The sequence below is a fragment of the Nannobrachium achirus genome (genome assembly GCF_963921795.1).
Source record: "Nannobrachium achirus genome assembly, chromosome: 4".
NCBI lineage: Eukaryota > Metazoa > Chordata > Actinopteri > Myctophiformes > Myctophidae > Nannobrachium > Nannobrachium achirus.
Window position 1 is genome coordinate 10,518,480 of NC_137813.1, and position 17,788 is coordinate 10,536,267.

Consider the following 17,788-nt stretch of genomic DNA (forward strand, 5'->3'; position numbering starts at 1 on the left):
TCACACAAGGAACAAAACACACATGATACAGGGGTCATCACTATGGCATCTTATGATGGACATTTTCATAAATATTTTATTTTTGCCACAGACAGAAAGAAGTGGTCAATAATATTAATATAAACACATAGATTTAGCCCTAAATGTATAGAGGCTGTCGGTTATGACATCACCATAAGATTCTGGGCTTAACTCCGCCCTCTTTGGCAGCCATATACATTGCTAGGTCTTGGATGCATCAAGATCAGTCTGTACTAGTTCTACTTGTTGAGCAAGCAACGATACTTTTACTTCAATTGCTCTAGGCTTTGATTGCATTTCAATAAAACCATATTTGATCAACATAACGATCACACACATTTTACTGTTTATAGGGAATGTTATATTATTATAAACCGATCTTTATTTCCAAAGCAATGGATGAATGTGATGGCTGTTCTGATCTGCTTGTGCTCTTTCTGCACTCATGCATGGACAGCCGAAGTCGCGATTTTAGCGTGATATCTTTTTATTGGGAGACAATAATGAGCACCAGCAAATGAGAGCAGACATTCCAGTGAATATGGACACGTTTAAATTTTAATTTTTTGATGAAAATTGACAGAGTAATGGCCGAGTCAAATTGCAAGTGGTCTTGGCAGTGGCCCAATAACTGTCTGTAGGCACGCTATGTGGTGTAAAGTAATTAAGTATTTACTTAAGTACTGTACTTAAGTACACTTTTGAGTTGCATGTACTTTGCGAATATTTTTTCTTCTTCTCCACTACATCACTGATCCAAATATTGTAGGCCTACTTTTACTCCCCTGCATTTATTTCAAAACTTTAGTTAGTAATGCTAGGCCTACTATACTTTGTAGATTTTGATTATTATTACAAAACATCATTAACCACTTCAGCATATACATATATTTTGACCATTTGAAAATAGCCGATCTACAAGCTCACAATGTTAGATCCATGCTATTTTCAAAAGATGTTTTGATAACTTGAAAGGGACATTCTGCACAATGAGTAGGCCTACTTTTACTGTTGATACTTTAAGTACATTTTGATACCATTACCAATACTTATATACTTTTACTCATGTAAATTTTGAATAGGCCTACTGAACTTTGACTTGTAATAGAGTACACTTGCATTGACCAATCCATCGTGTCTATAACCAGCGAACTGTCATTGCTGTTCTCCGGTCATCGCTTCCTTTTATCCAAGAGTCTCACAAGAAAGATAGCAACGAACATGGCGGGCGGAAGTGGCCGATTTTTGCAAGGCCACGCCCAGTCCTCAACCTCTATACTGCTAATGTGCCATAGTGCCTATGCCAATGTGCTATAAAGCTGATCTACAAGCTCACAAATGATTTTGATTCCCTTTTTCAAATGTGTTTGTTTGCTTGCCGTTGTATAAAGGGGTTTCCTGTTTACAGAGTTGCCATGTCTGCTTATTATAAGCGACTGTAAATATTGGTGGTATTGATTTTTAGGGTTTGTTTATAAAGTAGTTGCTTATTTGGTCTTGATTAATGTTGAACTCCCAGTTTAATATGGATTTGTCCGCAGAACCAGATCTGAAAATATTGTGAGCCAGGGAACCTCATACAAGATTTGTGTTGTTAAAATGTTTTAAAAAAATCAAGATATTTAATATATTCAATGTTCAAAATAACATCTACAAGCTCACAACGCATCGTGGTGTGGTCTGTTGTGAGCTTGTAGATCTGTTAAGTTCAAATAGCTGAAAAAAGCTGTAAAGTGGTAAAATCTACAGGGTGCTTTAGGGCTTGTTTTCATAGACTTGGCCACTTATTGTTGCGACCGTAGGTCGCATTTACTACCAAAACCTCCACGGGCTGTCTGTCTGTCTGTCTGTCTGTCTGTCAGTGAGTGAGTGAGTCCGTCACACTTTTGCCCTGCTCATATCTCCACAACCGTTGCCCCCATCCATGCCAAATTTTGCACACACACTCCTTGACTGCCAAACTACAACCTCAAAGGACCCCCGGAGCCCCAGGGACCCCCAGGTCCCTGGGGGACCCCCAGATGTAAAAAATGACCAAATGTGCTCACACGTCACACGTCACACTTTTTCCCTGCTTATATCTCCGCACCCGTTGACCCGATCCATGCCAGATTTTACACACACACTCCTTGCCTGCCAAACTACAACCTCCAAGGACCCCCGGAGCCCCAGGGACCCCCAGGTCCCTGGGGGACCCCCAGATGTAAAAAATGACCAAATGTGCAAAAATGACCAAATGACCACCCCAACGGGGCTGCTCACGGGGAATTCCCGGGGACCACCGACTCCTGGTGCTCCAGAACGGATGCAATAGTGGTGGCGCCCCCACTGGAGGACCCCCTGCCACTGCAGCGCACATAAAATGCCATAACTCGGGCTAGGAGCGTCCGGGAGAGCCGGGGCCGGTACCTATTCGTCCGCCAAGGCAACGCGGAGACCCCACCCCTCATTTCTCACATGGCCCTATTCTAGCGCCACCTTCAGGCCGATTTTTAAAACACATTTTTGGACACTGCTCCTACAGTTTTTGCCCTAAAATCACGAATATCACTACACAGCATGTCTACACTCATGTCATCAACATGGATCAGGAAGATTTTGGAAAAACAAACTTTTGCCCTATTTGTGGAGATAAGCCACCTACGGTCGCTTATCTCCCGATTAGGGAGTCTTACTGGTTCTTGCTACCTGTATTACACTTGCAGCAGCCTATACTAGGGTGCAAGTGAACAGATTTAATGAAGCAGCACACAGAGAAACTCCATGGCACCACCCTGGAGAAGGGCCAAGAGGTGAATACTGAATACTGGCAGGTGGCAGCCCTGAGACTGGCATTAAATGTGGCATCATGGTCCAAGTCTATCCTGTGTTTGGAATTTCAATAATTGGGTCTATGCCACTATAGTCAGTGTTTCCATTGCACATTATATGAGCAAAGGGGCCTCTTAGCTGCAGAGGTGTGAGTGGGCACATATGCACATGCTATGTCATATGGTTGTTAAAAATGATTGCTGGCTTTTCAGAGGACGGTGTTACTTGAGGACAGGAGATCAAGTTAAACAAGTTTTAGTTTGTCACGGCAGCTTCAAATAGTTGTGGTTTCCAGTAAGGTGAACAGATATTCTATCTTGATGAGGAAGTCTTAGACCATGCGTAGGTGTTATCAGTGTTGCACTGCTCGCATGTGCACATATCCTGTGATACTCTGAAGGAGACAGAAACGTTGTTATATTGCATTGTGGCTACGAGAGAAAAGTGTATCTTCCTGTGGTCAGCAGCACCCCCTCAATGTTTGTGTGCATGCATGCATCCTGTCCTATTGGTTGCCAGAGCATGCATCAATCAAAAACACATGCATCGAACAAAAACAATCCTTAAGTTCACACCAGTAAATAAAGTTTACCAAAGCTGCTGAGTGTCACCCGCTAGTGTGAATGAACATAGGAATGAGCCTGGACGCATGCCAGTCTGTGACCTGCTAAATCCTGTAGAGTAGGTTGACGGTTGACGCCATTAAAATAGTGTGTTAAAATCATGTTATGTAAGAAATGCCAGGGTACAAATACACTTGAGAGTCAAAACAGAAACGTACATGATGATGAGAGATCATGATTAATGAAGGGCACCACAGGATTCTATAAGAAATACAGTGTTACAACTAGTTTGATGGAAGGGCTCCTATAGAACAGGGTTTCTCAAAGTGGGTGCCGTGGCACCCTAGGGTGCTGTGACGCCAGTCCAGGGGTGTCTGAGAAAACTTTGATAATATTTGGAATGTATATGATTTCAGATTAACCACTTAAGGCCTGTCCATACTCTCTCCGAAATGGAACTTTTTGTCGCAAAGGTCCGGTTCAACTACAAAATGACGTCACTCGCAACTTCTGAAAAGCATTACCCCGAATTAGGGTTCGGAATGTTGGACGTCGGAATGTTGGAACTCTCCGACGAAAAGTTTGGTTTCGGAGAGAGTACTGGCCTTTATACCTAGTAAAACGGACATGAGTTGCACTCTACTTGCGTTCTCTTTTAGCCTACAGTACACCAGTTCTCTTCACCTAAAATAGCGGATCTACAAGCTCAAAATGCGTCACGTGATGCGTTGTAAGTCAGGGCCGATGCAGACTTTGAAAAAAGAATTACCCGTATGTCATAGTATTACTAGGGGAATGAGGGAAATCCTCCACATGCAAATAAATTAAGTATGCAAATTGGTCATGAATCGTGGTTAGAACGTCAACAAACAGTAGTGCTTTCTCACTGCTTGATCACCTGGCCTCTTTGCTGCAGAGGTGAGTGGGCACATATATGGCATAGGTTATTACTGGCTTTCTAGAGGACAGTGTCACTTGAGGACAGGAGATCAAGCTAAACTAGCTTTTGTTTGTCACCTGTTACCTGTTTACTTTCCTGGGAACCACACCTATAATGAAATTAAGCTACCCTTCATTATAGGTGTGGTTTCCAGTTAAGTAAACAGGTATTCTATCTTGATGAAGGTCTTACTAATATACCCAGACCGATGAAGACGTCTTGCGTAGGTGTTGTGTAAGAAATGCCAGTGGAGCCATGTAAAAATTCACTTGAGAGTCAAAACAGAAACGTACATGATGTTTTGATGCATGATCGGCTCCTAGAGCATGTTATCCTGTCACTTTACGATGATCAAAGTAATTCAAACACATTCTTAAAAGATTTTTTATAATGAAAAATATATATTTTACAAAATAATAAATGTGCCACAGACATGGAAATGTCTTGCAATGGACACTTGCAAGTCTTGTAATGACGCCTGAACACACGTGATAAAACATTGCAGATATTCCAAGCATAACACAGGTACGCTTTAAGCTGGTTAATGCATGTTTTGTAAAATAAATCTACTAAGTAACCAGTAACTACTGGTGTCAAGTTTACTCAAGTACTTGGTATTTTTACGGGAGTAGTTGGAGCAATTCCAACATTCATAACCTTTACTTCTACTCCACTAAATCTCAAAGGCAAATGTACTCTGCTATAATTATTTGAAAATGTAAGTTACTAATTACTGTTACTACTTTGTAGATTTGGATTATTGCAAAACATACAGTAACCATTTAACCTATACATTTCAGCAATTTGAAAATAGGATATACACGCTCGAGCTTGTAGGTCCATCTATTCTCTAAAGACTTTAACTTCTAACAGAGTGTTTCTACATTGCAGTATTGTTACTTTAACAACTTTTTCCATCACTGCCAATATCTAAAGTTTTCAAATACTGTAGTTGTAGTTGACATAACAAAATGCAATATTTGCCTTTAGGGCACGGCCACAGTGCCACGCTTCACGTTTATTCTGCCTATGAGGGTGGATTCTGCCAATGCCAAGAAGTACAGTATGAAAAGTACCTACACTATACATGTATACTGAAATCAAGTTGAAGTGCCATGAACTTTTAAGTACAGTACTTGAGTAAATGTATTTAGTTTCCACTAAGACTCCCTCACAGAAATACGGAAATACTCACAGAAATACTGTTTAATTTCTGGTATTTTTGTTATATGTTGTGTACTAAAACGTGAAAACCTCATCAATCCTGTACTCACCTGTCTGTGCTTAAGTCTTCTCTGTTAATGAGGAGAATCCTGGTGATAGCAGGTTATTGTAGAGAATGATCTCTGCTGTCACTAAGCCTGTTTCACGTCTCATATACATACAGCACATTCAAGACGTCATGCTTTTGCAGCGTATCAAAAGTTAACCCTTCCTTGGACTCTTTCACACTGTATGCAGGTTGATAAAGTGCAGAATAAAAATGTTAATTCATACCACATTTATATTTGAGTTGTCTTATTATATTTCCTTCCCATCAGAAGAATAGATAAGCTGGAGTCTGGAGTATTGTTATTTTTCCTCAGTTATCATACTTTAAACATTGATTGTTTTCCCCCTAGTGTGTTTAGTTTTATTAGTATTTATTTTATTTTTCTTCTTCTTTTTTCCCCCACACTTCAAAGGGAGTCAAAATAAAGGAGTGCACACAGAGGTATTTAATTACAACTGCTGTTTTATTTTGAAGGATCATAATCAGCTACATAAACTAGTCAATCATTAACATCAAATCATGTATTATTGTGTCTAATTAAGTGTTATAAAGTAATTACATTAAAGAATAAGACACTGAAAATACAATAGTGTTGTTCCTGACACTTGATGACTTGAACTTGAACTATAATGCAATGAAATAAAATATACAACCAAGTTATTGTACCAAAGTAGAAATGTAGACATTTCTCAGACAGCTCATATTTTAAGATAAACCCTTGCTTCAAAGGAGAACTCCATTTACCATAATTAGTATTTGGCTGTTCTTCAGATAAAATTCAATATAACAGATCTATAATACATCATTATGGACACCAGTTAAATTACTTGATTTGAAGAGACATTAAACCCAAAACTTTGATGAACACATTTGTTGTCTTGAATGCAAACTAACCTTTTTCAAGTAAAGTTCAGGATGAGTCTAGTCTGTGTGATTAACAGGAGAGATGATCAGAGGAGCAGAGTTTTTACCACTATTATTAACACAGGGACTGTAGTATGGATAGAGTTTCTCAGTGAAGGTACATCCAGTGAAAGAGTAGAGATGAACTCTGGCCTCCACATCATGAAAGGAGACCAGACCCTCCTCATAATCCACAAACACTCCCACTTTCTGGACCTCCTCTCTTACAGGGAGGAGGAGAGCAGGGACAGCAGCAGCCCTGTACTCATTTCCATTCCTCAACATTATAGTCCAATAACCATTGTTGGGATTCGTTGTGATTTGTCCCTTCCTGTTGATGGACTCTCTGGCCACTCCTAAGGTCCAAGCAGTCTTCCCTTTAACCTGAACCTCATAGTAAAGCCTGCCTGAGGATAAGCTTTGTTTTCCTAATACATTGGGACATTTAGAGAACCTCTTTGTGTTGTCTGGGAGATTCTTGGTTATGTCTCCATCGTGTACTTGTTTTCCATCCTCAGACAGGATGAGATCGCAGTGTGCTGTATCAGGGTCCAGAGTCACATCCATTGCATATTGCTGGATCCTCCTCAGCTCAGCATCACACAGCTTCTCCATCTCTTCACTGAGTGTCTTCTCCAGCTGAGCCACAGCTGTCCTCACAGTCCCCACATGTGAAGACTGATGGACATTGATCTCTGTCCAGTCCTTGGTGGATGGAGGGGTCTTTGTGGACGTGTAGTTCTGGAGGAGGTGGAGGTGGTCTTCAGTGTGTGAGAGCTGCTTCAGCTCCGAGCTTTTGCTCTCTAACTGAGTGATTTCCAGTTGCAGCTCTTTAATTAAGCCGTCAGCCTGTTTCTCTGTTGTTTTCTGCTTCTCTTCAATCACATCAATGACCTCAGCCTGGCTTCTCTCAAGACAGCTCGCTAGAGCAGTGAAGACCTGCACACTGTGTGCGATCTCTTTGTCTGCATCTTTCTTGCTGAGCTCTAGAGAGTGTTTGACCTCGTGAATCTTCAGTTTTCTCTCCCCGATCATCTTCTGAACTTCAGCCTCTGTCATTCCCAGTTCAGCCTTCTTTTCTTCATATTCCTCTTTCAGAGATACAATGTGATGTGACTTGTGGTCTAACTGAGTGCAGAACTGACAAACACAGACGTGGTCAGTCTTACAGAACAGCTCGAGAGGTCTTTCATGTTTCTTACACATAACGTCTTCCAGGTTCTTCAAAGGGTCGATTAGTTTGTGCCGTTTTAACGCTGGGGCTCTCAGGTGAGGCTCCAGGTGAGTCTCACAGTAGGAGGCCTGACACACCAGACAGGACTTCAGAGCCTTCAGTTTGGTCTCAGTACAGACGTCACAGGAGACTTCATCTGGTTTAGCAGGTTCTTGGTTTGTGCTGGACATTTGTTTCAGCTCCATTGACTGTCTGAACTGATCAGCCATCTCAGAGAGAACTTTATTAACAGAGCATTGTGGTCTCCTATAGAAGGTTTCTTGACACAGTGGACACTTACACACATCATTGCTGTCCCAGTGCTGTGTGATGCAGGTTTTGCAGTAGTTGTGTCCACATGGAGTGGTGATTGGATCAGTGAACACATCCAGACAGATGGAACACAGGAACTGCTCTTCAGACATGAGGCTGCTGGCGGATGCCATTTCGATACACTGAAAACAAGTGAAAACATGAAATGTTTTTCAATTATAATGATCTTATATACAAACAAACTTAAGTATAATGTACCATATGCAATTGGGCTCATTCCCCTTTAGCTATGCAATACCCGTTGTACCCGTCGTCCCATGTACATCACCCACACAGAGCTGAGCCTCTCGAGTGTATACTGTAGCCTGAACTAGCTCGCAGTAACGTGTAATTTGTGGATTTATAGATATGTTTTGAGAGAAGCACTGATACTTCCGACTTCCAACCAGGCATTCCACAGGTGCGACAGGCCCTAGTGCAGGCAATTTGGGACAGGCCCCCCATCCACAGTGCATGCTATTGTGAAGCACACAAGGAACAGAACACACATGATACAGGGATCATCACTATGGCATCCTATGATGGAAATTATCATAAATATTTTATTTTTGCCACAAGACAGAAAAAATGTGGTCAATAATATTAATATAAACACATAGATCTAGCTCTAAATGTATACTGCTAATGTGCCATATATTGCCTATGCCAATGTGCTATGAAGCTGATCTACAAGCTCACAAATGATGATGCTTGTAGATCAGCTTTGATTTTTGATTCCCTTTTTCAAATGTGTTTGTTCGTTTGTTTGCCGTTGTATCAAAGGGTTTCCTGTTTACAGTGTTGCCATGTCTGCTTATTATAAGCGACTGTAAATATTGGTGGTATTGATTTTTAGGATTTGTTTCTAAAGTACAGTATTTTCTGGACTATAAGGCGCACCTGACTATAAGGCGCACCGTCAATGAATGGTCTATTTTCAAACTGTTTTCATATATAAGGCGCACCTGACTATAAGGCGCACATAATAGACGCTACCGTTGCGTTATGCATCCAACAGATGGAGCTGTGCTAAAGGGAATATCAATGTCAATGAATGATCCATATATAAGGCGCACTGGACTATAAGGCGCACTGTAGTTTTTTGAGAAAATTAAAGGCTTTTAAGTGCGCCTTATAGTCCGGAAAATACGGTATTCGCTTATTTGGTCTTGATTAATGTTGAACTCCCAGATTAATATGGATTTGTTTGCAGAACCTGATCTGAAAATAAGAGATGAATGCTGGCAGGTGGCAGCCCTGAGACTGGCATGTGGCATCATGGTCCATGAAGTCTATCCTGTGTTTGGGATTTCAATAATTGGGTCTATACCTCTATAGTCAGTGTTTTCATTGCACAGTATATATGAGCAAAAGGGCCTCTTAGCTGCAGAGGTGTGAGTGGGCACATATGCACATGCTATGTCATATGGTTATTATAATGATTGCTGGCTTTTCAGAGGACAGTGTTACTTGAGGACAGGAGATCAAGCTAAACTAGTTTTTATTTGTCACGGTAGCTTCAAATAGTTTTGGTTTCCAGTAAGGTGAACAGGTATTCTTAGACTATATGCGTAGGTGTTATCAGTGTTGCAACTGCTCATGGCACGCAATACCATGGCATAGGCTACGCCCATTAAACATTTCAGGAGCATGTGAACATACAGTATCCTGTGATACTCTGAAGAAGACAGAAATGTTGGTAAATTAAAATAAAAAAGATTATTGCATTGTGGCTACGAGAGAAAAGTGTTTCTTCATGTGGTCAGCATTTCCCCCTCACTGTTGGTGTTCATCCTGTCATATTGGTTGCCAGAGCGCGCGCGCACACACACACACACACACACACACACACACACACACACACACACACACACACACACACACACACACACACACACACACACACATTGATCAAAAACAATCCTTAAGTTCACACCAGTAAATAAAGTTTACCAAAGCTGAGTGTCACCAGCTAGTGTGAATGAACATAGTAATGAGCCTGGATGCATGCCAACAGTCTGTGACTTGTTAAATCCTGTAGAGTAGGTTGACGGTTGACGCCATTAAAATAGTGTGTTAAAACTAGTAAGACACCTCAGGGTGACATGCGACCTCGCCCTTTAATGGCCATCTGGCCAGTGATGTATATGGGACCAGTTACTCACTATATGGAGACCCCTGCAATGATATGTCAAAACATGCCCATATATGGGCATTACCAAATATGGGCATTCCCAGATATGTCCTTAATATTGATAACATAATATCCTTAATAATGTCCTTAATATTGATAAAATAGGAATCTCCATGTGTGGGCATAAAACGTAAGCCAAGCAGGGCCTTGGCGAGTTAGGGCCTGGGTTTGATGCCTGGGGATCTCCATATATGGGCACAAGGTAACCTAACAGGGCATCATCTGGGAATGCCCATACTGTATATGGACATTTTATTTATTGTATCCTTTATTAATATATATCCATATATACATACAGTATATGGACTTAATATTAACATTTTCGGAACTTCTGAAAAGCATTATCCCACATTAGCGTTCGGAAAGCTGCACCTCAGGAAGTTGGAACTCTCAGACGAAAGGTTTGGTTTCGGAGAGAGTATGGACTGGTCTTTCTACTTCGTAAAAAGGATGTGGGTTGCCCTGTACTCGGTGCGTTCTTTTTTAGCCGACAGTACACCAAGTTTCTTCACCAAAAATAGCAGATCTACAAGCTCACAACGCGTCACACGTGACACGTTGTGAGCTTGTCGATCATCTCTTTTTGTTGAATTTTCACCCCATAATAGGGATGCTTGGCTTTAAGTGGTTAAATGCCATGTATAAAAGTTATGTTGTATAGGCCTAATGGAAACAGAAAGATATTCTCTCAAGTTTTCATAGTGACATACTGTATCAGGGGAATGATTTGAATATTTTACATAAATGTAAGGTGCTGTAAAGTAACAATGTAATTCAGGGTGCCGTGGATGAAAAGGTTATTTACAGGAGTGACCTGAGACAAAAAAATGTTTGAAAATCTCTGTCCTAGAGCATTTCATTGAGACACTTAACAAGTCATCAAAATCATACAAGCTAACACTTATATTTTGTATATTTATAAAAATATATATTTTACAAAATAATAAATGTGCCCTGGACGTGGACAATCTTGCAACAGACATGTTTGATGACCCTTGTACACAATTAATGGATTGATTGACGTTGATGGATTGATAGAATACTTTATTTAGCCAGAAATGTAAACAGCATGTGGTACAGTCAGACATTAAGGCTAAAATTATAACAAACTAAAATAACCTTCAATCAATACTGTACTCACCTGTCTATGTGCTGAAGTCTTCTCTGTTAATGAGGAGAATCCTGTTGATAGCAGGTTATTGTAGGGATATGATCTATGTTGTCACTCTGTGTGGGAACGTTTCACCTTTGATTCTCATTCAGCACATCGTGTAGATTCATGTCAACATTCCGATGCACCGTGTCAAAAGTTAACCCTTCCCTGCACTCTTGCGCTGTATGCAGAATAAAAAAATAATAATTCATACCAAATGTACACATTTATATTCAAGTTTTCTTTTCTTCCAATGAGAAGAATAGAAACACTTAACAGTTATTTCTCTCTGTTAATATACTTTAAAAAATGTTTTACCAGTGTGTCGATTAACCTTATTCCTGGCTACACCCACTGTGGGCATGGCCAGGTAGGGGAGGGTGTGTGTGTGTGTGTGTGTGTGTGTGTGTGTGTGTGTGTGTGTGTGTGTGTGTGTGTGTGTGGGGGGGGGGGGGTTAGGGGTTAGGGTTGGGGGGGTTTCCTGCAGTTGCTATGCACCAGTCTAGAGAGATGCCAGAGACACAACATTAATACGTTCCCGCCTTCCCCAACTCCCAAGTAGCCACACAAACAAAGGGTATTTACAAAATAGTAACAACAGCGATTAGGGTGAGTAACATAAAGTTGGTTTCATAAATCTAAAAAATGTAGGATTATTGAAGCAACTAGTGAAAAGAGAGCTAAATCAAAATGTATAGATTATCGCTTACCTACCTAAGGGTGGGTGACGTGACGTAACGTTTTTGCTGTCCTCGGTGTCAAACATGTATAAATAAAAAATATATTTGTCAAAAACCTTCTGAATATTGTGCAGGACATTAAGCTTTATGTGAACTTACTCAAGATTAAAACATTTCATTCCTCATTTCTTCAGAATCTTCAACCAAACATGGCAAAACTCATATGGTGTGACTGTCCTGACCTTGTTTCTCAAAGTGGGAACTTGAATAAAACTAAGAAAAAGAATTGCTAAAAATCATTTGAAAATGAATTTAGGCTAAAAAAAAATGTCTATTTTGAGCCTATATCTTTTCAAAGTCAAAGCATAATGTTTTCAGTCATTTCTGATCAAAAACATTTTGTCCCCCAACCCAAAATCATTTGGTGTGACACTAGTTTGGAAAAATTAAACAGGCAATTATTTGGACACCTATTGGCTAGAGAGGTCCTTCTTCTGTAAGGCTATTCAGCACTCCCAGCACAACTGCAAGACAGGTGTCTGAGGTGAGTTATGATTTTAACATTTTCATGAAATGCCATCTTGTTGAAACGTTGACAAACTCACCATTCTGGATGTCTTTTGGTGTGACACCTTTTCTTTAAAAAAAGCTTAAGTTATTTGAAGTTTTGGTCATATTTCCATGTAGATCTAGGCTGCTTTGTTATAGCTAGCATGCTGTTAGCATGCTAATGTGTACATAGTAGCCTCAAGGTAAACCTAAATGGAGAAAACAGTAATATGGTGTGACACTTAATCATATGGTGTGACATGTCTGCTTGTCACACCATATGACTTGACTGTCACACCATATGATTTATACTGTATTTAACTACAGATATAACAACAAATAACAAAGTTCCATGTTTCTTTTGTACATTTAAACATTTGTTTTAAACATTTTTACATAAAATGTAATTAGTGGCCAAGGCCACGAAGTGGCAATGCCTTGGCCACTCATTGTTATTGGACTTCATCACTATTATTATTATTATTATTATTATTCCGCCACTTTTGCTCTAGCGGCTAGACCGTGCAGTCGCTTTTTACGAAACTCGGCAGTATGGCAGAGGCCTATGCCAAACGGCTAAAACGCGAAGCTCGCAACAATTGGCCAAAGGGTGGCGCTGTAGGAAGCCTTCGAAAGTGCAAACTTTGAACTGGTGTAGCTCATGCCCTGTTTCAGGTACAGCAATGAAACCTGTATACACTTATGCGTCTCCTCATGCCGAACAACTTTTACGCTCTGACTTTTGACCTCTGACCTTTACCTCTCCCACAATTTTGAATTATATGAAAAACAGTAAAAATGTATCTCCTCTTGGGATTTTCGCGTAACGTGCGCGAAACTTTTTTTACATGAACTTTGGACCAATACGGTCTGAAAAGTTAGCCGGATTTTCTTTAAAGCGAAACATTATTTTTTAATAATTAACCGTATAATGCAGTTTCATGCAAATTATTCTTCTGCCTCTAAATCATACTGCAAAGTGACACGTTCATGGCAGTATGGCAGAGGACCATGCCAAACGGCTAAAACGCGAAGCTCGCAACAATCGGCCAAAGGGTGGCGCTGTAGGAAGCCTTCGAAAGTGCAAACTTTGAACTGGTGTAGCTCATGCCCTGTTTCAGGTACAGCAATGGAACCTGTATACACTTATGCGTCTCCTCATGCCGAACAACTTTTACGCTCTGACTTTTGACCTCTGACCTTTACTTCTCCCACAATTTTGAATTATATGAAAAACAGTAAAAATGTATCTCCTCCTGGGATTTTCGCGTAATGTGCGCGAAACTTTTTTTACATGAACTTTGGACCAATACGGTCTGAAAACTCAGGCGGATTTTCTTTAAAGCGAAACATTATTTTTTAATAATTCACTCAATGTTGCAGTTATATGCAAATTATTCTTCTGCCTCTAAATCATACATGCAAAGTGACACGTTCATGGCATTTGGCAAATATGTAGAGGATTAGTCCAAATATCACTGAAAGCAATCTTACTCCAATTGGCCAAAGGGGGGCGCTATACGAAGCGTTTGAAAACTCAAACTTTAAAGGGGCATAAGTCATGCCTCGTTTGGTTTGAAGACATGCAACTTGCTTACACGCGTGCCTTGACTCAAGCTGAAGACATCTGTGTCTTTGTTAAGTAAGCTCCGCCCTTCGATTTTCCGCCTTTTGGAGCAGTTCGTAAAACACTTAAACCCGCTTTTATTCCGGAACTTTCGCGTCATGTGCACGGAACTTTTTTTACATGAACTTTGGACCAATATCTAAAGATCTGTCAGATCGGATTTTTTAAAAATTGAAACATGCTTTTTTAATAATTCATCAATATTGCGGTTTTATGCAAATTATTCTTCTGCTTCTAAAACATACATGCAAAGTAAAATTTTCATGATGAACTACTGTAGAGGCTTAGTCCAAACATCGCTGAAACCAATCTTACCCCAATTGGCCAAAGGGGGGCACTATATCATTTTGAAAGAAGGCGTCAAGTACATTACATGAAACTTTTTCTTTTTTCTTTTCTTTTTTTTTTAAATGACAGGTCCATTATGTGTGGCTGCTGTAGTGTAGTGGTCAGTGCCTGTGCCTGGTGTACGGATGGTTGTCAGTTCAAATCCCACCTCGGGTTGAGTTGATGTTAACATCCTGGATGCCCATGGCATGTGCATATGTCAATCTCTTTAATGTTGACACGTCTGATCTAACTCCAGATCACGTTCATGTTTAAAATGAGCCCCACAACTACTGTAGATTTACATGAAACTTTTTCTTTTTTCTTTTCTTTATTTTTTTTAAATGACAGGTCCAAAATGTGTGACTGACGTAGTGTAGTGGTCAGTGCCTCTGCCTGGTATACGGATGGTTGGCAGTTCAAACCCCACGTCGGGTTGAGTTGATGTTAACATCCTGGATGCCCATGGCATGTGCATATGTCAAACTCTTTAATGTTGACACGTCTGATCTAACTCCAGATCACGTTCATGTTTAAAATGAGCCCTTCTCCACCGGCTGTTTTTTCGGTTTTGAGTAAAAGAAAATATGATCACTCGAAAATGTCAGAAATACTCTGAGAGATTACATTTACTCAGATTGATTTCACCCCAAGCCTCCAAAATATAAAAAATAAATCAATAAAATCAAGGCACTCAGCCTACATATAACTTTTTTTTTAAACAAACATGGTTAACAGATCCTGTGGCTGCCTAGTGTAGTGGTCAGGGCACATGCCTTTCATGCAGAAGGTCGTTGGATCGAATCCCGCTTGGGGTTTAAATTAGCATAATACCATGACATTTGGTAGACTTTACAGTTTGGTTCCTTGAACAATGTCTGATATGGAGCCTTCCTATAAATGTCCCCCAACCCCCCTTGATGCGTATTTTAATATCCGCCATTACTAAATAATGTATTTTGCATCATAAATCCTGAAACAAGCATTATAATACAAACTGTCATGTCTACACCTATGTTGTGATTTCCAAGGATTGCAATGATATCATGTACCTATAGGCCTATTATAGTCACCACTAGGCCAAAAAAACCAAACAAAAAACACCTGACCTGCCGGAGACCTGTTCGGAAGAACACTGCTTCCAGTTTTTCTTTGATTTGTTCTTTGCTTTCCCTTGATGCTTTTTTGCTTTCCTGCTTTTTCTGCCTTGGCCACTTTATCGCTGCTTGCAGCTATATTTTAGCTTCATTCAGTGATACTTCAAATTCATCAGACAGAGCAGAAACCCCTTCACAGAAACCTTAACATATTGTTTCAATCTAAACAATATTTTCTCTTTGTCTTAAACTATACATTCCATTTTCTTTTGTCAGCTGGAAAATGACAAGTGCTGAGAGAACGAGAAAGTACAGGGAGAAACTAAACAATGACCCAGCAAGGAGAGAGGAGCCAAAGGGGCGAGACTGCATTTTCTACGAAGAGCAGGAGGTTGTCTGTGGCATAGCAGAACCTCAACAAGGCAGCCGGTTTGCTACCCTCACCAAATACGACTGGCTGATGTACAAATAATACAGTCTAAATGTATAATCTAATCTGATCTAATACTTTTGTACTTTCACTCACTGGACTGGACAGTGGACAGTGTTAAGGTAGGACCCGAGACAAAACTAGCGAAAATAGCTGATCTACAAGCTCTCAACACGTTGTGCTGCGAGAGCTTGTAGATCAGCTATTTTCAGAGTTGCGCAACCCAGCACTCTTTAGCTAGTGGAGATGTGGTGTAATGTCATGATTCCTAATTACATTTGTTCAACACAAAATGCTGTGTTCAAGTTCAGGAGACTTCGGAAAAAAAGCAATTTACCTGAATGCTGAGTTCTGTTTCCACTAATTGGTGTTAATAAAATGTTGCCTTCAATGCCTTGGCTCCAAGTGTGGCTATGCGCCTTATTGTCCCTTTAGGATCCTTCTGCCGTGGGCCGGCAGAAGACTTAGGTGTGCGTAGCATTCCTGTGCACATCCTCATCATCCATCTACTACTACAATTCTTTCTTATCCCATGTTAAAGCCCTACAATAATATCCTGTTCAGAAATATTAAGGCCATGTTATCCTGGGTAATTGTTTAATCAATCAGTAAAGTTCAGTACTCACTAATAGGTAGGTTAAAAACACAGTTTGCTTTGACACATGAAGATATGATCATACGGTGTGACACTAAATCATTTGGTGTGACATTCCAAATAGTGAGAAATCATACCTTTATTAATGATTAAACCAAAAAAATGTTTATGGATTACATAGAGAATATTATCAGGAAGAGTCACAAATATTTGTGTAATTTTAGAGAAAGTTTTGACAGAATACATTTAAAATATGTTGTAAGATCATGAACATGGGCCTCACACAGAGTGTCGATTATGAAAAAAATATACAGATATAATTAATTTTCAAAAAACTATAGTGGATCACTGGTTAGTTATGATAAAGGACTTTGATAAAGTGAGTAACTTAAGAAAGATGTACTCCATTTTCATTTTATGAACAATTATTTTCATGTCACACCATATGACGATTTTAGGCACAAGTACAACAAACTGCTGAATAAAGTCTGATTCCAATAAAATATCTAAAAACAAAATGTATTTCCATAAGGTTGAGAGTGAGTAGAACAAAAGTAAATAACTTTTATGCCTGCAATTTAAAGTTTTTTTAAAAACACATTTTTTGGGGCGTCACGTCACTGACCCACCTAAATAAACTAAATATATTACCTCCTTAACATAAACAATGATCAAAAGACTCAACTTAACTCCTTCTCAACATAATACTATCAAAGCAAATAACTCATAAGAAACTACAACACAACAGAAATTAGCCCAGTTGGTAGAGGAGGAAGACTGCCGGTGGGAATCGGGCAACCAGTGTTGCCATCATGTCTCCGTATTGGGCTTGATACTGAAGAGTACACATTAGGAGTTGTTGAAAACCTGTTTCACCAGGCAGGTTGTGTCATTTGTTAAGGTTAAGCAGTGTAATCAACTACACTACAGCCTACCCTATATGTCTAGGGGTACGAGTAAAGAGACACAACAAAGGCACGGTGGTATCATGAAAAGTATCATAATAATATATATCAAGTTTAAATGACACTCATGATAGACAAGTTGCTATAACAGATATATGACTGTGATTACAGATAAACACCAGCAGATGTCAGCAT

At 39.8% G+C, this 17,788-nt stretch overlaps 1 protein-coding gene across 1 annotated transcript; it reads right to left on the minus strand.

The window, feature by feature from the left end:
* Positions 1 to 6,529: 6,529 nt before the first annotated feature.
* Positions 6,530 to 8,170, minus strand: LOC308283589 (E3 ubiquitin-protein ligase TRIM21-like; the record flags this gene model as incomplete). The annotated part of the gene is made up of 1 exon (XM_080724026.1): positions 6,530 to 8,170. One exon carries the CDS (start codon positions 8,168 to 8,170, stop codon positions 6,530 to 6,532), a length of 1,641 nt encoding a protein of 546 aa, XP_080580152.1.
* Positions 8,171 to 17,788: the final 9,618 nt, after the last annotated feature.